At 43.2% G+C, this 27987-nt stretch overlaps 1 protein-coding gene across 1 annotated transcript in view; it reads right to left on the bottom strand.

Annotated features, from left to right (window-relative positions):
- Positions 1-324: 324 nt before the first annotated feature.
- The window catches only part of LOC126971763 (potassium voltage-gated channel protein eag), a 29371-nt gene continuing 1708 nt past the window's right edge, over positions 325-27987 (bottom strand). The window contains exons 3-14 of the mRNA XM_050818158.1: positions 24598-24715; positions 24414-24526; positions 21993-22124; positions 21348-21925; positions 18284-18707; positions 17540-17739; positions 17197-17449; positions 16589-16800; positions 14682-15131; positions 10068-10298; positions 8720-8878; positions 325-2291 (exon numbers count right to left, since the gene is read on the bottom strand). Of these exons, the coding sequence (XP_050674115.1) occupies positions 2151-2291; positions 8720-8878; positions 10068-10298; positions 14682-15131; positions 16589-16800; positions 17197-17449; positions 17540-17739; positions 18284-18707; positions 21348-21925; positions 21993-22124; positions 24414-24526; positions 24598-24715 (3011 nt within the window). The 3' untranslated portion in view covers positions 325-2150. The remainder of the gene's footprint in view (positions 2292-8719; positions 8879-10067; positions 10299-14681; positions 15132-16588; positions 16801-17196; positions 17450-17539; positions 17740-18283; positions 18708-21347; positions 21926-21992; positions 22125-24413; positions 24527-24597; positions 24716-27987) is intronic.

The following is a 27987-nucleotide window of genomic DNA, read 5'->3' as shown; positions in this document are numbered from 1 at the left end:
ATAAAGAAAGATTTATGAGTATTTAGGTCGAAGGCGGGTAAACTCTCCCGGACTCCCCCTACGTTAAGGCTCTCGCTCACCGTTCTGGCGATGTAGAAGCGTATATTTAGAGGTAGGTTGGTAGCAGTATTCGTCGTTTGGATTGGCCAGCTCGAAGTCCCATAGAGTACATTTGGAATGTTCTAAAACGAAGAGTAAGATCGGTGCAGCCCGCTCCGCAAAACGTCAGGGAGCAAAGGAATGTAATTGCTACACAGTGAGATCGTATTCCACAAGAAACAATTAAGAATAGCATTGATAGCATACCCGGATTCATTCATACCCGAGGTCATTTTAGCAAGAGGGCACTCGATATTAACTTACTTTATTTTTTTAAGAAAAAAATCTTATGTTCCTAGCCTGCTAATTCATTGCAATGAACAGATACAGATTTAAATATATAGATAGGTATATACCTAGATAAATAGGATGTAAATGTATATATATTGTAGAAAGTGACAGGAGGAGAGAGTGAAGATATCTAGAAAAGGCGATGTCTCACTAATCCGCGTTACTCTGCCCTATTTTTGTTCGAATATTTTTGACATTGTATCATTATTTTCAGAAGCTTCCCATTTTAAATGAGTTTTGTAATATTTTTCTATTTAATTTTACAGTTTCATGTTCATGATGTTTAACTTATTTGTGATTATTTGAACAATATATTTTCTTATCAAAAAAATTAACAAATATCAACCAACTTCAAAAGAAACTATTGCAAAACTATACATTATGCCCTAAAAATAATTGCGTATTCTTATACAATGTTATTAACCTAATTCTATTACAATTATTGTTATTTTCGCCTCTCGCCTCGTCAAGTCGCGTCTTGCGCGCGGTACAAGCACGTCTTACCTATAACTACTTATGTATGTAGTTATTGGTAAACCTACCGTGGCTGATACCGACTCATCATCATCATCAGCCGCAAGACGTCGACTGCTGGACAAAGGCCTCCCCCTCATACAATAATTGTAATAAGTTCAGTACAATAAATAATACAGTCGAATTGAGAACCTCCTTTTTTGAAGTCGATTAAAAAATCCCTCTTGATTTTATTTCTTTTATTATTATACTAGTTTTACTGGTATCACCCAATAACAGCGCAATGACTGTAAGCATGGTATACGTACGCATAGTGGTGTGTGTAATACACAACGCAGGCGCCTTAGCTCGGGCTGATATTGTTTTGTTGCGAGTGCAGCCCAACTCTCTATCTAGACTAGTTTATAATGGAAGGTGAGCTGACGTGTGATCCGGAATATTGAATTCCGATTTTGGTCACCGGATTTATAAGACTAATAAATAGAAATACGACTCGCTTCGGAATTGATGACGATTTCGAAGATCAAGTCCTGTTTCGTGTCCTTACCGTCTCGGCTTTCGTAAGTCGCACCCCACTCGGCTGGTGTAGCTTAATTATATACATAGGAAATATCAATGTAAATATAGTACAAGACATAATATAAATATGTACGATATAATTGTCTACTCTCAAAGAATATATTTGCAGCCATATGAAAATACTTGGTCAATTGTGTCGAGAACTTTAAAGAGATAGTAGGTAACTAATAACTATTTAAATGTAATATTGCTCTTTAAACACGTAATCAAATATAAATGTATAATAGGTAAGTATACATATATAAGTATCTATAAAACAGCGGATATTTATATTACATTTGTAAGGGACCGCCGAACGGTACCGACAATCATTATGAGCTACTATTAACAAACAGACAATCTGATGACGTCAGGGGGTCGCGCCGCGTGGACGATAGCGTCATGTCGGCCTCGGGCGGACACGTCTCCCGACTGCCAAGTATATACAGTGAGCGAGACAATATAAGGCGATCGCTTGCTACGCGCGGCACTTACAGATTATTTACAGCTAACTCCTAAATCAAGTAGACCGTGCGAGTACTAGATACTTAGTCTAACTATGTACATCAGCTCGAAGCATGCTAAGTAATAATGATCCACTCCACAAACGTCAGGCAATGCTCGTTTGTTCCCTCACGCCCACCGTCACACAACATGTCATCATCACCGACACCTCACGGCGAGCGGGCGGGGCGCTAGTGCGGCCTGTCCCCGCTCGCCGCCGCGCGCTACACGAACTCTCGGCGCCGCGTCGTACTGGCCCCCGCCGTCCCCGCACTGCTGCCGCTCGCCCCCGGCCCCGGACTGCCCGGTGGCTCCAGCGGCGTACTCGGTGTCGGCACTTGCGGTGCTGCTCCTTTGCTCCGGGCCTGCATATGGAATATTTCAGATTTTCGGTCATTTGTTTTTGTGAATTGGCAGCAAATCTAAAACTCTTGTTACACGTGAAAATGAACCTAACGCGAAAATTTTCAGGCAATGATTTGTTATGATTTTCGTTGTGGGTTTACTCAACAACAAAGCTATGATAGGCTGCGATTAGCATTTCTTAATGAAGCCCCATCTCGTGCCACTATTTACAATTGGTTTAACGAGTTTAAGCGTGGGCGTAGCAATCACAATGATGATCTGCGTGAGGGACGTCCTTTAACAGCGACTAGTGAAGATAACATCAGTGCTATGCGACGCATGATAGAGGAAGATAAGAGAGTGACCTATCAGCAGATACGGGCAAGTCTAAGCATTGGTATGAGTCAAGTTCAAAAAAATATTACACGAACATTTAGGCGTTAGGAAGCTTTGTACCAGATGGATTCCCCATAATTTAACCGACGACCAACACCTTCGCATGGACTGGTCGCCAAATGTTAGATAAGTTCAACGGCGGTGACTCAAATGCTGTATCGTCACAGGTGATGAAAGCTGGATATATTGCTACGAACCCAAAACCAAAAGACAATCAGCTCATCGGTTGTTTCCTTTCGAGAATCGGCCAACTAAGGTAACTAAAAGAAAGAAGTCAAGGAAAAAAGATGATTGCCTCATTCTTTGGTCGGAAAGGTCATTTGGCGACAGTGGTAGCTAGAAGATGGAAGGACAGTTACTGGCTACTGCAGACTGGTATGTCGCTGTTTGCCTGTTGTCTTGGATAAAATTCGACAGCAGCGCCCTCGAAGCAGGATACTCCTTCACCACGACAATGCTTCAGCGCACTCCCCAAAACGGACTGTTGAATATTTGACTAAGGCAGGTGTCAAGATAATGAGTCATCCGCCATACAGTCCTGGCCTGGCGCCCTGCGACTTTTATTTACTTTTTTTTTATGGAATAGGAGGACAAACGAGCGTACGGGTCACCTGGTGTGAAGTGATCACCGCCGCCCACATTCTCTTGCAACACCAGAGGAATCACAAGAGCGTTGCCGGCCTTTAAGGAAGGAGTACGCGCTTTTTTTGAAGGTACCCATGTCGTATCGTCCCTGAAACACCGCACAAGGAAGCTAATTCCACGGCTTTGTAGTACGTGGAAGAAAGCTCCTTGAAAACCGCACTCTGGAGGACCGCCACACATCCAGATGGTGAGGATGATATCGTAACTTGTGGCGTGTCGTGCGAAGGTGGAATTCGGCGGCAGGAATCGGGTTAAACAGCTCTTCGGAACACTCCCCGTGATAAATGCGGTAGAAGACACACAATGAAGCGACGTCTCTACGCAATGCCAAGTGATCCAGCCGTTCACAGAGCACTAGGTCTCCGACAATTCGAGCTGCTCTGCGTTGCACGCGGTCAAATGGATCGAGCAGATATTGGGGTGCGCCAGACCAGAGATGACAGCAATACTCCATGTGTGGCCGGACCTGCGCTTTGTAGAGTGCTAGAATGTGGGCCGGCTTGAAGTATTGCCGTGCTCTATTAATGACCCCCAGCTTCTTCGAAGCCAATTTTGCTTTGCCCTCCAGATGGCCACGGCATTGCATTGCATGGCCCGTGTATACGGCATCACCAGTGCTGTCGTTTGCACAGCAATGTATGTTGGAGGTGTCCAACATATCATTGATATGCAGAAGAAACAGCGTGGGAGAAACACTCCAGCGTTCACGGGCTTTGGAATCGAGCAATAACCGTCGACAACGACCTGTATGCTGCGCCCAGTGAGGAAGCTGGAGGTCCACTTGAATAAGCTCTCGGGAAGCCCAAATGATGGTTGTTTTGAGAGGAGCGCCTTGTGCCATACACTATCAAAGGCCGTCGCTATATCCAGGCTAACTGCCAGGCCTTCCCCCTTGCTTTCAATAGCCGCCGCCCATCTATGTGTTTGGTATACCAGAAGATCGCCAGTCGACCGACCATGGCGAAAGCCGTACTGCCGGTCGTTGATCAACTGGTGACCCTCAAGGTATTATACCGAGAGCTGGCGGTTAATTATGCTCTCTATGATTTTGGAAAGCAGGGAAGTAATCGCTATAGGCCTGTAGTTTGCCGGATCCGAACTGTCTCCTTTTTTTTTGGATCGGATGGACAAGGGCTGACTTCCATGAGTCAGGGACTACGCCTTTTGAATAAGAGTGCCGGAATAAACGCGTTAGTCCCGGCGTAAACTCAGGGGCACACGTTCTAAGCACGATTGGAGAAATGCCATCCGGCCCGCTCAACTTCCTGACGTCCAACAAAAACAGAGCTCGCAGAACAGTTTTTTGTCTGAACTGTACTTCAGGCATGGAGCTCTGACACCGCGGGATGGTCGGCGGTGTTTTTCCGTTGTCGTCAAGAGTCGAGTTGGAGGCAAAAAGAGTGCACAGGAGATCGGCTTTCTCTTTTGCCGTATGGGCTAGGGTGTCATTCCTCATGTGCAACGGCGGCATGGACGCCTGGTTGAAGTTACCAAGAGCAGCTTTCGACAACGACCAGAACTTCCGTGTTCCGGTCGGGTAACTGGAAAGCTGCTCGCTTTGAAATTTTGACGATATGCTTCGATTTCGCACGGGCGATTTGCCGCTTAAAAAATCTGGAGGCACGGTTATATTTCCTCTTCAGAACTTTGCAGTTCGGATCTTTTGAGCCCAGCGCCGCAACCCAAGTTGTGTATATGATACGCATGTTTTTTGCAGAAAGATGCCGCTTTAACTGACGCATCGAACCAGGGCTGTGATCTGCCACCTATCGGTACTACAGAGCTTGGTATAAAAATATTCATGCCCTGCAGTATCACATCGGCTACTGCAACGACACAGGCACTAGGATTATCCCAAGGGAAACAAACCTTGCCCCAAGGGTAGGGCGGAGGAGAGGCATTGTTTTGACATCACGCACATCAAGACGTGTAACAATATCTCTCAACTATTTTGCTCCTCTACCCCAAGGAGCGATCTGGCAAATGGTCATGGGTGGAGTACAAGTTGCAAAGATACTCATGGCAAGCCTACTTAGTTCCCTTCCCGTGGTTGCCGCCTGTTATTGATCTGGTTCCATATGAAACAGATGTAGCAAAAACTGAGAAGACGCACTTGACCCTTCTCTCCACAACAATCTCTTCCGTCTCCAATCATTTTTCCCATCCCTCCTTTCGGCTGATCTCAAGGCCAGCGGCTCCCCCAGTTTTTGTAGGTTGGGGCTGGGAGACTATCAACGACCTACCTGCGTTTTTGGCCTACGCAGTCGATCGCCGTAAGCTGGGACGAAGGAATCCTGGAGGATTGAGCTGTAGATGAGCAACACGCCCTCTTTGGTCTGGACTTCCATGCGAAACGGTAGCCCCCCGCCTAGCCAGCGTGGGGAAATGGTCTTCGGTAGCCTGCCTTCTGCAGATACCTGGCGAGGGGCGGCGGGACTGGTGGCGGTCATGCTGAGGGGGTAAGGATTGCGTGGACAAACTGGGGGTGTTTTGGGAACCTATGCTCCCAGCCACGCTCTTCCAAGCTCCTGATGTCGCACCTAAACCACCAACTCGCTGTACCGACATCCTTTGTTTTTGTCTTAGTGTACCGAATGGGCACTCCCTATTGCGGGCTCCGGGGAGGGTGGGAAACCACGAAGGACTCTTAAACCTTAACATGGATAATTTAAAGGTCTCAAACACAAAAAACACACCCGAGGGGCAACCCGAGGGAAAACCTGAAGGGAAAGCCGCACTGGCCATCTCTTCAACATCTAAAGCAACAGCTGCTACTTCCGCTATGGAGGTGGCGCAAACTGGGTCTATGGAACCCTCCCAAACACATAACATAAGTAACTTCGAGCTCAAATGGGCCCAGGTGAACGCGCCAAAAACAGGGCTGCTACAACCACCCCCAAAGTGGCTCAGCGGCCTAGTGGCTTGGCGAGTGAACCCGGGCTCTTGCGAAAACACAAAAAGTTACTCAAAAAGAAGGAGAAGAGGCGAGCAAAACGTGAGTCCCAAACTCAATCACTCACCTCTCCCCCAAAAACACAAACCGACAGACGGAACGAAACACCAGGACCGTCCACAACAAAAGCCATTTTCCGTAAGACTGTGCTGTAAACCAAGGCGACTGGCCAGTCCGAGAAGGAAAGTGGACAGGACAAAGGCAAAACAAAGAGGGCTAGGCTCGCCGAGACCCTGTCTCCTCGAGGCGAGCCCAAGAAGCCTAGACTGACTCCAGCCCAAAACACGAGATCGACGACTTATGCCGAGGCAGCATCTGCAGACAAACCCAAGGCTGAGCTCGTCATCACATCGGCATCGTGCTATATAACTAAAGAGACAGCTGCCATAGTCGAAAAACACCTGGACGATGCGTTCATCGCGACAGCCAGAAAACAAATAATGACCGTTGAGGGCCCCATCTTCATGCGGAGGCCGACCTACTATGACGGCTCGCTTCGAACTTCTACTGTGAAAATCAGGAGGCGGTGGATTGGACCGTCGGGGTTTGTTCGAAGCTGGATCTGCCAGGGGTGTGCAAACTCACGGTCACAGATGCAAAAGATATACCGAAGATGGTACGCTGCGGCATCCGTCTACCACACGAACACGATGGGGACCAAGTGCTCATTGGTATGTTCCTTAGACTGGGGGACCCATGGGCACAAGCGATGGCGTGTCCACACCATTATACCGCAGGATAAGGCGACATTTGTGGTGGTGAGTATCCCCAACGATATCGTGCAAAGTGTACTGGAGAGGAAGCGCCGCCTCGGCTATCGGCTGGGGGCGGTGTACCTAAAATTCCAGGATGCCAAGGGGAGGTTCGTGGATACCCCTATAGATTCTCCGAACGAGTCAGGGGGGATGCGGGTCGCGGCAGCTGCCGCAAAACCTGTAGTCCCACCGTCCTCAAACAAGGAGACCTCACAGGCTGGGTCGAGTCGAGCCGCCGAAGCATCAAGCGACGATGAGCTCCTTGACGTCGACGGTGACCTGGTAACTATCGGGATGTGTAGTCAGCAGAAGATATAATAAGGACGGCATTTGGCTATCCACATCCGGGCGCCGCATTGGCGACTCAACCAATTGGGACAGACCATACGCCAATGCAAAATTATGCATAGATCGCCCTGCGTAGTCTGTGGTACATGATCCAAGCCATTTGGCATTGTGCCCGTTGAAATCACCCAAGACTATGATTTCAGCGGAGGGGATCTGTGCAAGCACGTCATCAAATGCTGCTTGAACACAGCCCATGAGGTGATCCGTTTCTGCGTTACCACTATGGGACCTGTAGACACACGCATAGATGCGGACGCGGTCCTCTAAATCAACGCGGAGCCAGAGAGTAGACAGGTCCCTACCCTCAAAATTGCCGAGACGGCGACAGCAGATATCCTCCCTAACGTACACACATACCCCGGCATGAGGCAAAAAATTATGCTCAATTTTGTACCCGGGGTACGTTAAATATGACGTATCGCTAGGTCGAGATATCTGCGTCTCCGTAAGGAAACACAAGGCTGGCTGCGCCGTCTCATATTTTTGTTGGGGGGTAATGGGGCGGGGGAGGGGGGAAAGGGATGGCCTCCGGTCCTCCACACTAACCTGCGAAACATAGCGGCACTAGGCCGCTACTTCACGCCGGTATTCTGTGCGAGTGTGGTAAGTAACCCGGACGAGTCTGGCCCGATTGTGCTGACGTCATAAGACGGCAGCGTGACTCTCCCACTTTCAATAAGCCCCTAGTCGCCTCTTACGACACCCTTGGGCCTGGGACTACCCTATTCTTTTTACGCCCCGGTCATGCACAGGGCTTATCCCAAGAACTAAAGATAAAATTCGAGGTAGGTATTCGCATTACAAGCCCTGAAGATGCGGTGAAAGCGTACGAAAATGCCATAGAAGAGACCCCTAAGGAAGAATGGGCCCACTGCTTTTCTTCTTGGTTCTGTCGAATGCGACGATGTGTAGAGAGGAACGGAAATTACTTCGAAAAACAATAAAATTATTAGCAGATGTTTATGGGATACACTATAGTGTCGGGTTAATTTGGGTCTTCAGCCTTGTTGGTAACAGGTGCCCGGTGCGGTCGTGTATAACTGTCCGTAGAACTTCTCGACTTACCTCAATAGTTCTGATTTAGACGAAACGACGTCACCGGTCTTCAGCTTCTTCAGTTGGCTCTGCCCAATAGACCAATCTCATGCGAATACTTTGGAGCCCTTGTTGAGCTCTATGTACGATATATTTGGTAGGTCTGACAATCGGTGGTCATGTATTTTTTATACCCCAAAAATTATAATGTAGTTTTCTTTATTATTACTTTATATGGAAATACAACGTTTGCTGGGTCAGCTAGTATTAATATAAATATATTTTATATATTGGGAGACTTGATGGTTAAACTGACCTTCGAACGTCGCTTCCTAGCAACGTATCCGGGGTCTGTTCTTTCACTGCGCTCAGTTCGCTCGTTTCGCTCGGACGGCGTAGCGTCCAACGACGAGTCATTGGGCTCGGCTCCGAGCCGCGTCGCCAACATCGTCAATAGCTCCTCCACCCGCGACAGCTCAAATTGAACAAAATATAATTATCAACATTACACAGCCCAACGATATTGTAGGCGCATACGGTAAGACAACAACCGAACTTCGAATATGACCCAAGCGAACATATGCATCTCTACAGTAAACAGTCGAGTCAAAAGTCTGATTGTAAGATCAGAGAGAGTAGATCACACACAGAAAGTGTGGCGCCACTACTAGATATATTACATTGCATACGATATATTACTAGTACATTAGAGAATACGAATTTGATTCGTATTGCTGAGATTCAGCGGTGAATCCTCTTTCGAATCTCTAAATGGTCTCCGGATGTACCTACCCACTGAAGTCACCACTACCGTGCTTCTAGATACTCAGTTGCAAAACAAGTTCTCAAAGAAAAATACAAGCGTTACTCGTATGACGTCACCTTGTTAGGTAGTGCTGTCACTACTGTTACTGGGCTAATGAGAGCTGACATCTTATGTCGCAAAGAAACGAACGAAACTGCGATGCCGTAAAGAATTCTTAGCAGCATCGCATTGTAATGGGAAGCCCGTATCACTTATCATCAGCTAAGCGTCAGGAGGTCTACAACCAACTCGAAAGCCGAAATTTTGGTCCGGAAAGAAACAGTTTTCAAAAATATTTAAAGATATGTTTTATTTTTTAATATCAAATTGATGCAACATATTCTGATTAAATTGGGCTTGGAAATTGTGACGAAATAAATAATGGAATCCTGAAGACACTATTTGATAAAACGCATTTATTTTCTCAAAATTATTCCTTTAGAATTATTTTTGAATTATTTTATTATGATATTATGTACCCAAAAATAAAGGAAAAACTAAAAGAGTGTGTAAATTAATATGTACATATTATATAAACATATACCAATAATATAAATATACTTAACAATGGCTGTTATACAATACCTACAAATAAATTATTTTTTTACAAAATTATAACTTAACTATCGAGTTCCTGTAAGAAATGTGAAAAATTTGTAAATCTAAAATTTCATCTGTTTCTCATGAAAAATAATAATTATGTGATCAGGTCACAGGTGAACCATTGAAGGCATTCAACTAGGTCCTGGATGTATCGAAGGTTATTCATTCCTTCCTCGTAATATGTCAACGTATTCTAACCTAACCTAATAATGAATAGGCATGATCAAGTACATTACAGCATACAATGATAGCTTACCTTGTGTTGTAATCGTTGAACTTCGTTACGAACGTCGCGCCGAAGCTCTGCGAGCGCAGCGTCGTGTGGGGAGGGCGCGGGGGCAACCGAGCTGGCGGGGGTGGGGGCAACAGAGCTGGCAGGGGCGGGGGCGGCGGTCGTTACGACTCGCTTCTCGTCCGACTCCTCGTCGATGGGTTCGCGGCGCGCCGCCGGCAGCACGCTGCTCGCACGACTCCGACCGAACGCCGCCTGCACAGGGCGCACGCACGGTACAACGAAGGTGTCGACTGTCGGGTTAGCCGCAACGACTAACGGTAGCCGAGCCTTTATAAATTGAATGTTACAACCATGCGCTTTTGGGTCAATCACAAAAAAGACACCATTGTCATAGGATTTCGATCACATACTTTGTTAATTAAATCATTAAATAATTGGGGCCTTAATTATTTTATTGGAATTGCAAATTATTCTGAGCACCACATTCATAGTACGTGAAAGTGCTTTGGAGTATTCGGAAGTTTTTCCAAAGCTGAACACCGCCACCCAGACGCTCTTGCCCCACTTCAGGATGCGCTGCAGAGTTGCCGTCCGCTTTCAAATGACACTAAATTCCAGCAACCTTGAGCAATTGAGGAGGAGCTTACGCCACTCCCCGCGACCGGAACGCCAGATCGCCGGAATAGGTTGGATAAGGACCGATCGTCATGGCGATCTTTAGGGGAGGCCTTTGTCCAGCAGTGCACGTCTTCCGACTGAAATGGAAGAAGGATATCCAAATATAGAAATTGGTATTGCTTCCTTTTTGATTGTTTTACTAGCGGAATCCTGACTGCTAATTTTGTTTCGACATATGTGTAGTGTTTCTTGTATGCAAATTGAAACTTCACAAGAAACGTCTTGATTAGGTACAGCTCTCGATTACTTTCAGGCGCGTGTAAGCAGCAAAGTCTGATTTATAAAACTTGATTATTTGCTCTATCTGTGGTTAGTATTTTAGAGCAAGAGCGAGCGTTTCGGTTTCTTGCCGTATGAGACAACACAAGTTCACAAGCTTCTTCTAATATTTTTAACATTTTTGTTGTGGTAAATGGCATATCCCTTAATTTGAGCCCACATCAACTCAATTGCATTATATTCACAATGGTAAGGTGGTAACCGTATAACTCTGTGCCCATGTTCTAGCGCTATTTCATCAAATGACGTATCGGATCTTAGTTGGGTTGTTTTCTTTTAAAAGACGTACTAATTCCGCTTTTAACATATTTTATGTTTGCATCTACGCCATTTTTTTGAAGCCATGCGACGATGTCAGCTTTCTTTTGGGATTGGGCAGGCTTGTCAATTTGCATCGAGTGGTATGGGGCGTTGTCCATAATTATAATAGATGGTTGAGGCGACACAACATTGAGGTAAACCACTCAGTAAACTTTTCTTCATGATAGTCTCCATTGGTTTTTGACGCAAAAGCCATGAGAGAACCTTCGACAAAGCCGTTCATGGTTCCGGCGTGACAAATTATAAGTCGCGATCCTTTTCCATCAGGAACTTTGGACGTAGATGCTGCAGTGTCATCGGTCCAAGAACGGCTTACAATATGGTTAGCATTAAGCCATGGTTCATCCAAAAATACAACATTTTGCCAATTTTCAATTACTTTCACTTGCCGTAAAAACTATATCTTACCATCAAGATATCAAATCTTTCCATCAATATTTTGCGTTTGTTATTTGTATCAAAATCCAACGGTCTTCAAAATTTTTTTCGTTAAAGAACTTTCCCCACCGAAGAATAATCCAGCTTCCTTCAGTGATTGCACTAACTTTTTTCTTGCTGGATACTCCTTCCGTAAATAGGAGCCGTACACATGTCTTCAGATGGCATCGGCATCAAAGCTATCGATGCCTACGACTGGTTTTGCTCGTTTTCTCTTTTTTGGTTTGTGAAGTTTATTTTCTTCTGTGCCAGCCATATTTTTGTTTAGTTATTCGTCTAACAGTTCGTTATGCAATATTAAGCGCATCAGCTACGCGTTCAACCACTGACGATATAGGTAAAATTGGCCCTCCATTTTGAGATTCACGATCGAAATAGTTACAAAGGCGTATAACGAACTCACGTGTCTGACTGTTTAGAACAGTTCTTTGCGTACGTTCATGCCATATCGAGGAAATCCACGACAAAAGGCGTAAACAGAGTCCAAATAAACGAGCAAGGGTCAACAGTAATTATGTATCAATATCCGAAATCCAAAGCCAGGTCAAAACTATATCACAATCGCAGTGCACTCACAATTTGTACTTTTCGAAGCAACGTCATGTCGAAACTACTTGGTTTTGCATTGAGCATTGACGCGTGTTTGCCGCAGGTTGTAGTTGTACTGGCCAGCGATCCTATGTGACGATCGTATTAGATTTCATCTTTAAAAACTTGAATTTCGAATAACAAATGCCGTGTTTTGTGGTAAATAATTAGAGTCTTATAAAAATAAATAATAAATGTTCGCGGGACCCTAATATAGTTTAGAAATCAATGTAGTTAATAAATAAATTTTGTTTCCTAAAATTATACATTCGATAAATTTTTATGACTAACTATTGACAATAACGAACAGTAATTTGATCCTTTAATGTAATTAAGGTACGTATTAGTAAGTAATAATTATTAATTAATACGAAACTTCATGAGTAGCCGAACGTCAAAACGGCCATTATAGCGTGCCGTACGTATAGTCAATATTATCATATTGACGAATGTAAATTCTTCTATTACAACATTCTTGCGAAGCTGCGTAACGTGTACGTACATCCTATATCCTCTAAAACAGTCGTAAGTATTGGTCCATATAATTTCTAGTACCTACTCTCAACCTATCAGCATGACCCAAACACAACGAAACCGTCGAATTTCACACGTCACTTAGTTCATGTCGTATCAGATACTCAGAATATGTCATATCAGCGCTCAAAAACCTAGATGCAAATAATGGTCCTGGTCTAGTTTCTATACTTCCTAGTTTCTTAAAGGCCTGTGGCACGACATTGGCTGAGCTGCTACGAATGGTTTTCAATAAGTCCTTACTGTGTGGAACTTTTCCCTCAAGATGGAAGGTTGCACACATAAGTTCAATTCACAAGAAGGGAGATCCTGGAGATATTACGAAGTGACGGCCCATCTCAATTTTGTCTGCTATCGGTTAGCTGTTTGAATTACTGATTCAAAAAAATATTTTTTTCCACCTTAAACCCTTACCCCAACAGCACGGATTTCTACCTGGTAGATCAACTACATCGAATCTTGTGGATTTTGTTAGTGACATTACTTAAACATTCACAGATGGCCACGAATTGTATGCTATTTACACTAATTTATCAGAGGCCTTCGATGTGGTTGACCACGAACTGCTCATAGAAAAACTTGGTCACGCAGAAATATGTGGCTCTATTATGGTGGTGCGAATTCTATTTGCAGAACCGTTCCCAGATTGTAAAGATCCGTGGCTTTAAGTCAATTACAAGAACCGTGCTATCAGGGGTTCCACAGGGCTCCCATTTAGGGCCCCTTTTTTCTTGGTCTTTGTGAACGATCTAGCCACTAAATTAAAATTCAAATTTCAAATGTTTGCAGACGACTTAAAAATTTTTCGAGAAATTCGATCTACAGATGATACAATCATATTACAAAGTGATCTTGATTCGATCTGCGAATGGTGTGTTAGTAATAGGATGGTCTTAAATTCATCGAAAATTTTTTTACTTAAACTTTTCTCGAAAACGAAATTTATCACTACTTACTTACTTCATAAATGCGTGTCCACTAACAGAAGTTTGTACAATGCGAGATGTAGGCGTAATGGTTGACACAAAATTAGATTTTAGAGAGCACATTGACTATATTTCCAAAAAGGCATCTCGTCTTTCAGGTTTTGTGATAAGACAAACTAAATTTTTTAAAGACCCTGATATGTCAGCTACGTGCTTAGTCTTTAAGAGTATTGCAGTGCGGAAGCCTTCTTACAATGTTCATATTAAGAGGTTAAAACAGGTACAGTCCAAGTTTTTATATCATCTCTCATATTCAATTAATCTTTGTTGTCAGTTAGACTGCTACGAATCTAGGCTTGTGCATTTTGACATGACGCCTCTTGTCCAGCAAAGGAATGTTTCAGACCTTGTCTTTTTACACAAACTGATTCATTGTCACATAGACAGTCCTCTATTGTTAAGTAAAATTAACTTGTCTGTCTCACGGCATTGCAGCCGTATTATTAATAGGAAAACGTTCAGTCTAGTCTACCCACAACACGCACAAGTTATGGTCAACATTCTAGTTTATATCGCATTTGTTCTGTATATAATAAAGTCTGTCAGAAGGTAGACATATTCAATCCGTCAATCCCTAGGTTCAGCTGTTGGGTTGAATTGTGTTCGTATATAGCTTAAGTTATTGTTTTTAGTTTTATATAAAATCTAGAATACATTTAAAAGCATGCTGTGTTCACTTCCAGGTGGAGGCACTCCTACATGTTAACGTATTTATCTGTTTTATACAATATTTACCGTGTATCCCGTTTCACTAAACCGTACTTTTATTTCATTAGGTTCACCAACCTAATGAAAAAAAAGTACTATGTACCTTGAGCGACAGTGTCGGAGCCAACGTGGAGGCGGGCTGCGCAGCACCGTCCTCGGAGGTGGCGGAGGTCGCGGGGGCGGGGGCGGGTCGGTCGCGTGTGCTCGGGGCGCGGCCGAGCGCGGCTCGTGGCGTGTCCCCCGCGTCCAGCGAGCCGCCCGCCAGCAGGCGCCCCCACTTGCCGCGCACGCCCGCGCCGCCGACCTTCGTGTCGGTCGCGCCGACGCCGCCCGAGCCCGCGCCGGACTCGGCCGAGTCTCCCTTCTCGGCGTCGGAGGCGGGAGCTGCGGTGGCCGCGAGCGCCAGCGCGCGCGGCGCGGGCACGGCCGCCACGCTCCGCTCGCGCCGGAACCGCGAGAAAATCTTCCGCACGAGGTGGTCCTGCGCCGGCTCCAGCTGCGGCTCTCGCTTGCGCCGCTCCATCAGCTCGCGCTCGCGCCGCACGTCCGCCACCTGCGGACAGCCCCGTCACGTGCCAGCCGTGAACCCCGTTCATACACCCTCACTTAGCAGTCGTCTTCGTTGTCTTCCGGCCGTTCCCAATGTCCAACCAACAGATAGAGAGAAATTACTACCTTCTACTGTCAGTAATTAGCTGTCAATAACTTGAAGCTGTCCCAATATAGCCTATAACTGATAAGTCATTCTTATAGCCTTTTATTGGAACGCGTAAATTGCAATATCCATACAATCTTCTATAGCTGGTAAGCTATACGGCTTCCCATTGACAGACAGCGTGGACGGATAAGGTGAGTTACCGTCGATAAGTTTATTGCGACAGAAAAGTCAACGATAGTTACGATTTTTATCTCAAATGGGCCACAACCGGAGATAGACTGAACATTGGGAACGGCCGTTAATGTATTACTTATTAGTAATACACACCGAGACGTCAAGCGCCAAACGGGAGCTACTGAAAATCAGTGCTGTGACCAATTGTCACAGGTAACTTGAGTAGCATCCCTTTTGACACACACTTGCTATAGATCACTTGCACAGATCTTAGGAAAGTTATTTAAAATATGTTCTAGATTAGTTTTAGTTATAATTTTTCTTTGTTATTCTTATTTTTGTAGCAATGTATTTCATGTGTGTGTCAAATAAAAGATATTATTATTAAAATTTCAGATATCATTTTTTCCTTAAATTTCGTAGTAGATAATTAGAAATCCCACCCCATTTACTTTTGCTAAACATCACCATACATGTCACGGTAAATTAATTGCTATGTACCCAGGCTACGCGTAAAATAAAAGTTTTTGTTTTACCAAAAGTCAATACAAGATATGGTTGCAACAGATTTTTACTAAGAGCGTTTAGCAAATTGTGACTTATATACAATAGAAAGTATGCAAATTAAGACCACTTTTGACATAAAATCAGTAAATTTAAAATTAAATTATTAAAACATAGGTGAAAATATTATAGATTAGAATACCTGTGCATTTGTAACATATTATTTATGAATTTTAGTGTATAATTTATGTTAACTCAATATATATTAGTAAACAATTTACACGTAAAATTAAATAAATCATGTAATCTGTGAAAACTTAATAGGCGTATGTAAAAATTAAACACAATTTTGATGAAGGTATGCTGTTTGTTTTCCTAATAAAAAATATCGTAATAGTTACGCCGGCCCAACTCGCCTATACCTGCATACGTCAGCACCCCGTACCCCGACGTAGTGCTAATTGTGCAGCCATAGTCTTTTAACTTTCTTTATTTTAATTATAATATTGTTTAATCAGTCTTGTATCAATTATCATGCGAGTAACATTAAATATTGTGACATAAAAGTGCTTTTTAAAAACCTAATTCCCGATACATAATTTCTCCTTGCCGAAATTATTTCCCTAGACATCACAGTTATGGCGATCATTATGTAGTTAATAAGTATAAGATACCTTGCGGAAGATGAGGCGATGGCGAAGATTGTAGGTGAGCGTTAGGTTCCTCGCGAAGCTGTTGGCGAAGGCCTGGTAGAAGTCCAGCACCTCGAGCAGCCGGTCGCGCTTGATGGTGTGCAGGTCGCAGTAGGTGAGCGCGCGCACGTTGGCAGCCGACTGGCCCACGGCACCATCCTTCCAGAACGAGTCGCCAAACACGTCACCCTTGCCTGCGGAACACGCACCCGTGACGTCAGCAGCCGCATACAGGTTAGTAGGAAAATGACGTTAACTTTTACTGCTCTACCATATGTATATTTGAGTACATATGGCTCAACGACAAAATCAACACGACCTTATTCGATTTCTCGCCTTATTTTGTTCTGAGGGAGTGCTATTTTTCTTTGAAAATGTAATACAATTAGAGTCCGTCAAAGTCTGTACAAATAATAACAAAGACAATATACCCAAGTTAATGAGGGCTCAGTTAAAATCAAATATGTAATATTATATTTAACTATCTATTCGGTATTTAAACAACCCACGTAACTAATGCATTTTTTTTCTAATTTGAATGAAAATGTGTACGGATAGCTATAGAGAACAGTGGTGAGGGAGTGGCTTACCCAGGATGGCGACCACCTCGTCGTCTTGGATGACCTCCAAGCTGCCAGTGACGATGAAGCACAGCGAGTCGATGGACTCGCCCGTGTGGTAGAGCAGGTCGCCCGGCGCCGAGTGGGACATGTGAAAGTGCATGGCGAGGGCGCGCAGGCAGCCGTCCGACGCCAGCCGGAAGGCGGGGTGCTCATTGAACACCTTGCGGTTCAGGTGCACGCAGATGTCGGCCTTCATGTCCTTGGGGCAGTAGTTGAGCACCTGCGCACGACACGTTTGTAGTACCCTGGCAGCAGCACAAGCAACGTATACACGCGTCGCGCCTGGCTCCCAGTCTTACTTGAGACTCACCTTGTCGGTGTCGAGCCCCTTGGTCATAGCCCACGTAGAGACCACGTAGTCCATGACGCGCTCGCTCAGCGCCTTGGGCACCTCGTGCAGCTTCATAAACTCGCGCACGTTGTTGAGCATGTCGTGGTACTTAGCGGTGGCTGACGTCATCTGCTGGATGATGGTGGTCACGTGCCCGAAGATGGTGGCGTACAGGAGCGCTGCCGACATCGTAAGCCACTTCATTAGGTCACACTACAAACTATCATACCGCAATCACTTACTCTCGAACCCAGAGAATGGACGCCCAGACATCACGTGAGAGGATCTAGCGATGACGTGACCGACACGCTCGGTCGACACTTGTGCGAGCTCGGCACGTCCCGTCCGCGTCCCCGGCCTCCGAGGCTCGGACTGAATGCGCAGAGTGCGCGTCTAGCTGGTGTGGCACGACACGCGGGCGGGACACCGAGACACGAGTGATGACTGTGAGACACTTCGTGGGCCTGCACGGGACTAGGGGAGGATAACAGGATGAAAGGTAAGAATAACCTAGTGGCAGTCAACGAAAATTAAAAAAAATACTGTGTGAATAAAAAAAATGAAATTTGTTAGCAACAAATTTTAAAGACACAGAAAAAAGTATCGGGCAGGAGGGGTGGGAAGGGTGCGCGGCCCCCGGCACAGGTCGGCGGGACGCGATGCAGAGCTGCGCGGGGGTCGCGTGGGGCGGTGCTCCGGCTAATAAGAGAAGAGTTCCGGCACCTGCCACGATCATCATGCAGATGGTGAAGATCTTCTCGTTATCGGTCTCGGCGGCGACGTTGCCGAAGCCCACGGAGGTCATGCACGTCATGGTGAAGTAGAGGGCGGTCACGTACATGGTCTTGCGCGAGGGCCCGTTCACCAGCTCGGGCCCGTCCGACTCGTTGGACCACACGTACGAGTACGGGTTCTGTGTCACGTTGGCCAGCTTCCACAGCCACGAGTACTGCAGGCCCGAGTCCGCATCCGAGCGTCCGATGCTGTACCACACGCACGCCAACCAGTGCGCCACTAGCATGTAGAAGCACAGCAGCAGGATGAGCATGGCGGCGCCGTACTCCAGGTAGCGGTCCAGCTTGCGCACCACGCGCCCCAGTCGCAGTAGCCGCACCACCTTCAGCGCACTGAACAGGCTGCCGATGCCCTGCAACCGACCGTCGCCACCATCAGAGAATCTTCAAGACATTCTCTGATGGTGATATACGAATACACGTCGTAGACAAAGAAGAGATGCCCAAGCCGAAATTTTATCTGTGAGAAGGCAAAATACATCTTTTATTTATTTCTTATAGGAAAACATCTTAAAGCCAAAAAATCCAATCAAAGGTAGAGTTTATTAACCATAATTTCAAAAAGTTACGAAGTCTTGAATACAGTTACTAAAGTATAATAATGCTCCAACAATCTAGTCAAAGAATCCATTACTCAATAACTCTCTAGCCGGTGCTGCGCTTCTTTAGAATATGTCTAAGCCAACTCGATGCAATCAATTTTTTGAAAGTTTCTGCTCCCTCACCACAAGTAGGATTTTTGCTTGAATTTATTTTATCGCAAAAGACTAACAGGGGTATTTTATTTTCTCAAAAATCAACAATCAATTATATTAGAATTAATTTTCAAAAGGAAAGATATCTCTGCTATTTCTCTTCTCATGGAGAGAAAATAGTAATTGTACATATTCCAAATGCAATTGTTTACAAATATTGTTTTAGTTTTGTGATGGATAAAAATTTATTTGTAGAAAATATAAATACTCAATGAACTATAACATCGTAATATAATTGTGGTAACGCTCCCACAAACGAATCTCAAGATACCGGACCGGTGAGAAGTTTGAAGAGCTGGAGGAAGCTACGAGCAGATTACGATGGGATATCGTGGGGTTATCTGAGGTCCAAAGACACCGGTTCTTCGTACACAACTCTCTTATCCACAACGTAACTGAAGTGGGGAGCGTGTCCACTAGAATAGCGTACCTAATACTCATATAAAGTGAACGGTATTAGTTGAAGGTCATTCAGGTTTACGGTTCGACTTCGATTCAGTCAGACGAGGAGGTGGAGGCCATGTATAAAGACATCTCAACAGGTATTCACACTGATAAAACCCACTTTAACGATGTCATGGGAGACTTCAACGAAAACTGGGTAAACGGAGCGGCGATGAGTTGAGAGGGGGCCAATTTGGTTATGGAAATCGGAACGCCTGAGGCAAAATGCTGGCTGACTTTATGGAGAAGGAGAATCTCTATATAATGAACTCTTTCATGAAGCCAGAACAACGTGAATGGAGTTCAGACGGGATCAGCCCCGATAGTGCCACCAAAAATGAGATTGACTTCATTATGTCGACCAAATTAATAATATATTCAATGATGTCTACGTGACCAACTCAGTGAAAAGTGGGAGTGATGACCGCATAGTAAGAGGCACATTGAATATCAATCGAAAACTGGAGCGGTCTCGACTGGTGAAGTTTAGCACCCATCCTGATCCAAAACCCCGAAAAATTTCAACTCGAATTGCAAAACTTCTTCGAATGCCTCAGTGACTGTGACGAAGGTGAAGTCCGGTGATGGTAGGGTTGTTTAAGTCTAAGCCCGAACTTTTGAGGGAGTTCGAAAAGTTCTACAGACAGTTAAACATGGACGGGCGCCTGTTACCAACAGCCGGGTTAAGCCGAAGATAGCCCAGACGGCAGCTATGAGATTAGGTTGGCCCTAAAACAGTTAAAAAAATATCAAGACTGATGATGATGGAATTACAGCCAAGCTTCTGAGAGCTTGTGGTACTCCTGTACTTAAGATCTTCCAGAAGCTATTCAATTCCGTCACGCTTGAGGGCAAAACGCCGCAAGCATGGCACAGAAGTATAGTGGTGCTGTTCTTGAAAAAGGGGGAGATTATATGCTTTTGAAGAACTTTAGGTCCATATAACTTCTGAGCCATGTATTTAATAAGCTGTCTTCTAGGGCTATAACAAATCGTCTCGTGCGCAGATTTGACGATTTCTAGCCACCCGAATAAGTTGGATTCCGAAAAGGCTTTAGCACCATAGACCACATACATACACTGCCGCAGGTTATAAAGAAGTCAGAGGAGTATAAACAGCCACTATGCTTGGCGTTCGTGGACTATGAGAAAGCTTGGACGTCTTCCAGCTGATGATGATGAATTATACTTCTTCTTCATCTTCTTCAACAGCCGGACGTCGACTGCTGGACAAAGACCGCCCAAAGATTTCTATGACGATCGGTCCTGCGCTTCCCTCATCCAACGTATACTTGTATTCTCTAAATTCGTCTAATGCAACATATATGTTGCATTAGACGAATTACTCGTTTGAAACCCACAGTATGGTATACCATACTGTGGGTTTCAAACGAGTAATAATTTTAAAAGGATTTTAAATGTTTTTATTTTATTGAACGAAGCACAGTTACGTTGTTCAAATTCCGGGGCTCGCGAAGCTTTCTCAACTATATTATGATCAACATCCATTAAGAGTCGCAATGGTAATAAATGTCTTCATATCTAAGTAAAACACTTTTTAAGGGATTAAAACGCGTGTAAGTATTGTACTTTCCAAATTACACTCGTTTTAATCCTTTAAAAAGTATTTCATATAAATTCGTAACTGTTAATCAAAGAAAATACTATATCTTCATATCATCAGAAAAACAAATCAAGCGAGTGCTAGTTTATTAATATACTTAATTAATAAATTAGCACTCGCTTGATTTGTCTTTACAATATTTATTAATTTTGATAATATAATTGTCTTACATCTTCATCGTGATCGAAGGCATTGAAGACATCGTAGGGAAGGCAGGACAGCAGATCGATGAGGAACCAGGACTTGAAGTAGTTCTTTCTGATGACCTTGGGGTCACTGACCACCTCGCCGCCGGGCCCCACGAACGTCGTGTGGAAGTTGAGCACGATGTCTATGAAGAAGACGACGTCGACGATCGAGTCGATGACCAGCAGCGACACGTCCTCGCTCGTCTTGTTCTTGAACGCCACGTTGTACGGTACCATGATGGCCGTGTAGAACGTCAGGCACAGGATGATCCAGTCCCAGATGGCCTTGAACGCGCAGTAGTGCAGCAGGATGTGCGGCGGCGTCTTGGGCGCTTCCTGCCGGTACTGCGGCAGCACGTCGCCCGACAGCGACATCACCTGCGACACGACAACCGTTACGTCACGAGCCGCTGCCCGCTGGCAGCGAGGAGTGGGCGCCGAGCTACTCACGTGCGCGAGGTGACTCTGGCGCGCCGGCTCCTTGAGTGCGGGCAATGCCGACACGAGCACGGAGCGCGATCGCGTCACGGAGCGCGCCAGCTTCGCGAACTTGGAGAGCCCTGCGACACGAAACACATGATAACTCGTGGGAGGTGCACCCAGAGACGTCAGGTGCGCGGGACTCACCTCCCTTGGGGTCATCGGCGTCTATGGGTTGCTTGAGTGCAGTGATGTCGCGGAAGGTGAGCAAGAATAGTACCACCAGCTCGCGCTCGTTGCGGATGGGAGCCACCTGCACCAGCAGCCACAGCGGCGTGCCTGGCGATAGACATGTGCCCCCACTGTATTATGTCACTTAGGTATTTTTTTATTTATATAATAGGAAGCCCACGTTGTATACAATGTATTACCTTATGGTATATTTACACATTAATTACTTATATTATTTAACATCGTATACCACATTTACGGGCTAACTCGACATGCAATTAATTACTTAATTAAATTACAAGTACTTAAAAACATTATTAACATATGACAAATCCTCGTTTACCTACTATCTAAATTACTTTATAAATTAGTTACCTACACAAAAATATAAAAAAACTTATAACTCTAAACAAAAAAAAAACTAAATTTTATATAAACTTAATTTAAAATACAGCAACTATTATTAAATACGAAAAAACGAATGATATTATTTAATTAAATGATTTTTAATTTTGCCCTTGAAAATCGATGCAGAGTGCCAAAATATGTCCAATTCTGCTATTTTAAATATATTGTTATAGGACAACAATTCTTTAATAGGAGTGCTCCTACCTATTATTATTATTATTATTTGAAGAGGGTGGCTATTTCCTGGTCCTAAAAGGTTCCTAGTAACACCGCGTCCAGAATTGGACTATTGTGTTCGCCACTCATACTAAAGCTCATCGTCAAGCCCTACCGCCTTTACGAACCGCAGTATTTCCTTAACGCGAGTGTTGCAAACACTATCTGGTGGTACGAAGTAGTTGCCAAAGATTGTGTTACGCTTATGCATTAGTGGGCCGCAGTCGCAGAGTAGATGAATAGGTGTTTCATCATCCTTAAGGCAGAACCTGCAAGCCTTGTCGCTTCTGATGCCGACCACACTGAGGTGCTTGTTTAGGCGACAGTGCCCGGTTAGCATCCTAGTGAGTATGCATAGATTTTTCCTGTTCAATGATAGGGCTTCATTCGCATAGCTACTGTTGAATGCCCTTATCAGTGCTTTAGAGTGGTTTAAACCTGAAGAGTTGTTCCAGCGTTTAAGTGCTTCTTGTTTACATTGGTTACTCAGGGTGTGTCGGATGGCGCTCTTTGGCAGTCCACAAATGGGTTCCGGACCATATCGGACTGCTTTAGCCCCAGCTCTTGCGAGCTCATCGGCCATTTCATTGCCTATGATTCCGGCGTGCCCTGGGACCCATCTGAGAATCACTCTGTTTTTCATGCCTAATGAATTCAGGCATTCGACGCAATTATTGACTAACTTAGACGACGTCAAGTCAGCGTCTAAAGAGTAGGTCCTACCTAGGTTACTCTTTGTAATTTTTGGCATAAAAGTAATTTTATTTTTAATATGTGACCGTGCATTTCGTCTTGGAACTGCTAACCTTATTCTGTCGGGCTATCAATAGCACCATTTACAATTTTATGCAAAAACAGAGATTATCGAGTTTCTACGATTGCATAGTGATATGGTTTTATAAAGTTTTAAGAGATCGTTGGTATTATTAATTTCTTTTAATATATTGTCCTTGTAGGCTAATTGTCGTAAGAATTTTTTTTGTACTCTTTCGATTCTGTCTTTATGCACTTGATAGTTAGGATTCCATACAACAGACAACAACATAAAGTATAACAGTATAAAGAAGACTTACAACATTACTTACAACTTAACTTACAACATAACTTTTTTAGTTGGCTTTTCGTGATTAAATCCAATTTCAGATCGCTTCGTGAGGCACCAAGTAGAGCTCATAAGAAACAATAATGATTTGCTTCTATATATCGAGACAGTTATTAAAAATTAAAAAAATATGTTCCGCCATTTTTTATTTATCGCAAGTATAGCACGCCTGCAAGACCTAAACATACGGTCATGTGTTGCCAACTTTTAACTAGGTTTGTGTAATTTTACTTTTGTTTGTATTTTGTGTATGCATGCCTATTTTAAAGGCGTTATTTTTGGTTTAATTATGTCATGGCACAAACTATTAAACGAAGATGATATTTAGGCTATCACAACTACTTACTATTCTACAAACACCTTAGGCAGAGTAGTGCTACTTTCAAGGTCTACTTTATACTAAGTTGCTGAGCTAAAATTAAATAGATCCTTAAATATCCTTTATATGATGAATGTTTGTTTCCGAGTCATTGATGTTTATTTATATTTATGTATGTTTATGTAAGTATATTGTATTAAATATATCGTTGTCTTGTACCCATAGTACAGCCTACTACTATGCCTAGTTTGGGGCAAGATAATTTGTGTAAAATTGTGTCAATATTATATTACATTATTATTATTAAATAGCATTCTGGGTATAGCAGTGCATGTGAAGCCATTTTACTCACGGTTCTTTTTGTAGAGCAGGATCTCGAACTGGTCGGTGAGGTGGTGGTCCAGGGCGCGATCCACTCGCTCCGTCGCCTCCTTCTCCGTCAACTCCCCGTACATCCACGTGCACCTGCGGATGATTGGCACGGTGTTAGAGCCTGCCGGGCGGCGAGCGGGACACCCTTCTGTTGTTCTTGTTACCTGCACGACTTCTGCATGACCTCGGCGCGGTTGTAGCCACTCATCTTGCAGAAGGTCTCGTTGCAGTATACGATGGGGTAGTCCACGATCTGCGCGTTAGCCAGCAGGAAACTACTGTCTGCTGCAGCCGCAGGATCCGCACGAGCCGCAACAGGCGAACATGGAACGACAGAACAAATAATTATCAACCCTTCATTACTCCCAAGGTGTCACAGCTTTTGGCTTATAAAAGTAGTCACTACGTTTGGAATGTGCGCACATTCATCACGCTTTAATCGTAATTCGCGTATAATGTTTGAACTTTAGTAGTGATAAGGTGATGGGAGCGGGAGTTTACATAGCTGCTCTCTTGAGCGGTGACCCCGTGCGAGAAATAAACTAATTTTATTGAGAGTTCTTGCAGCCTTGCGAAACTCTCTAAGATAAAATTCGAAAAAGAGATTCTAAGAAACGTGCAGTGATTGATAGATGACGGCTATAATTTTCTAAAAAACGGAGATAGCCGAAATCCACTACGTTTTAAGCAATTGTTCGCTTTCAAACCTAGCCGGATTATACTTCGTCGACATATTGTAATTACTATTTCAAACTAATGGCATATCTCACTGCACATTTCATACTAAACTAAATTTAAATTTTTACTTAGGCAATCCCGCCTCTTATTACTTAGTATTTACATCCAAAGTGATTAAGAGAAGAGCAAGCTCTGGCATCTTATTTGATATCATAAAAATATCTGCTCTAAGATAGGTACTGCTCTGCTGTGAATATTTTTGATTATCCGTCTGTAACTACTAAAATTAAAACATAATAAAAAATTAAAACTTCAATAATTAGATTTATATAATGTGTATTGTTGTTGAAAAACTAATTAACAGTTAAATATAATAGTAAGATCTCTAAAGAACCTCGAAAAAAGCTCGACGACTACAGCGACGCGTAATACGCTTATTCATCTGATCCCATAGCTTTTACTTTCCTGCCCTCCAAAATCATAGAGAGCATTATTAACCGCCAGCTCTTAGCAAATTACCTATACCTATGGTATACCATAGGTAAGTATACCTAGAAGATCACCAGTTGATCAACGACCGACAGTACGGCTGACCTTTTGATATACCTAACACATAGATCAGCCTAGCCTGGATATGGATAAGACCTTTTTTCGTGTATGGCACAAGGGAGTTCTCTTAAAACTTCCATCATTTGAGCTTTCTGAGGGTTTAAGTTATTGTTCAAAAGAGCTGTTTCACCTGATTCATGCTACCGAATTCATCTTCGCACGACACGACACAAATAAGAATATCATCCCCACCATCTGGATATGTCGCGTTCCTCCATAGTGCGGTTTTCCAGGAACTTTCTTCCTCGTACTACAAAGTTATGGATTGAGCTTCCTGGTGCGGTGTTTCCGGGACTCCTGTGTTTCCTCGGGTGTTGCAAGAGAATGTGGGCGGCAGTGATCACTTCACATCAGGTATCCCTTATGCTCGTTTGTCCTCCTCTTTCATGAAAAATAATAATTAGCAAAGCATTTTGTACTGACAAAAGAATGTTTTGATCATTTCATCTCTACGTCAATGTTAAGCAACTTTTTCTATTCAATTCTAACAACTTTTAAGGAACAGGGTAGTATTTTACATTTTTGTGATTTTGTTGTTGACTGATTTATTTAACTTGTTTTATGAATCTTACTTAAAATGCAAAAAAAAAACGGAATGAAAAAATGAGTACCAAACTTCAATATTTAATTTAATAGCAGTGGAGAATTTTGAGATACAACTGTATCTTACAAAAACTTTATATTGAAATTGAATATCCTTTATAATCGCCGCTGAACAAAAATTAAATCTATTTAATTCAAATACATTTAAGCTGTACCGTAAACACGCTTCTATTAGGCTCATCATAATTAAGCATTCACCCGCACTATGGCTGTCCGAGGACCTTAAAGAGCTAAAAAAAGATTACTGCAATATGAAAATATAGATCTAGTAATTCTGATTAAAAGGTGCGAGATGTATAAAAATCTGCGATATCGATGTAATACAATATGTAGAGACGCACAACGATGCTATGAATCGTGAATCAACTCTTGTTTCTCATTTAAATATTTATTCTGATATTCGAAATATTGATATTAATGTGCAGGCTACATTTAACTAAATCTCCAGGCCCTGATTACATTTCGTCATTATTTCTTAGGAAGTGCTCTTCTACTATTTCTCTTCCTATCGCTATGGTTTTCAGTAAATCACTTTCTACTGTATCTGTCCCTAAGTTATGGAAATTAGCATTGTATTACACCAGTACTTAAGAAAGGGACTCGATCTGAAATTACTAATTATGGACCAATTTCAAAACTTTACATCATTGCTAAAGTCTTTGAGAGGGTCATATTTAAGCAATTGTATGCTAGTTTAAAAAACACCCCTTAGTACTTTCCAACATGGTGTTCTGAAAGGTAGATCTACTGTTTCTAATATTTTATTTCTCAACAATTTTATTACAGACGCTTTGGATAATGGTATGCAAGTTAATGTAATCTCTACCGACTATGGTAATGCGTTTTGATAAAATCGGCCTCAATATATTAATATGTAAGCTAACTCAGTAGGGAATAGGGGCGCATTGTTACGATGGTACTTGTCATAAATAGAAAATCGATCTCAAGCTGTTGTACTAAATAACTACATTTCTAGTTGGGTTCCAGTAAATAGTAGTGTTCCTGAGGGATCAGTTCTTAGTCCACTTCTTTTTATTATTTATGTAGGACTATAGTCGGTGATATAAATTGCTGTTTTAAGTCTTCCAATTTACTTTCCATCGCTGATGATATGAAAATATTCTCTTCAATAACATCTATACTTGACATGAATACCCTTCAGGAGGATCTTAACCGCCTAGAGGAGTATTGCCTTATTAACAAACTTGAACTTAATACATCTAAATGTCTAGTAGTCAGATATACCCGTAAGATTAATATCCTACAAACAAATTACAAATTAAGAGGTCAGGTGCTCTCTAAATGCAATGGGTCGACGGATCTCGGCGTTTACCATGACACTAAGTTGCTATTCAATGATCACATTGATAAGATAGTTAGTAAGGATTCAAAGACATTAGGGTTTGTTAAGCGAATTTCAAAGAATTTTAATAATATTAAGACACTTTGTTGTACTTTTGTAAGAAGTAATCTGGAATATGCTTCGCAGATTTGGAATCCGACATATAGTACGTATGTGGTCCGAATAGAAAGTGTTCAGATGCGTTTTTTAAGATATTTTTGTTATATGTTCTATTTTATGTTGATATGTGTAAAAAGTTTCATGAATGAATGATGTTAGTAGATTATTAGACATTGTCATATTTGCTACAAGCATTTCCAAA

Source organism: Leptidea sinapis, chromosome 24 (genome assembly GCF_905404315.1).
Source record: "Leptidea sinapis chromosome 24, ilLepSina1.1, whole genome shotgun sequence".
Taxonomy (NCBI): domain Eukaryota; kingdom Metazoa; phylum Arthropoda; class Insecta; order Lepidoptera; family Pieridae; genus Leptidea; species Leptidea sinapis.
Note: the sequence above shows the minus strand (reverse complement) of the source record. Positions and strands in the feature narration are given on the sequence as shown.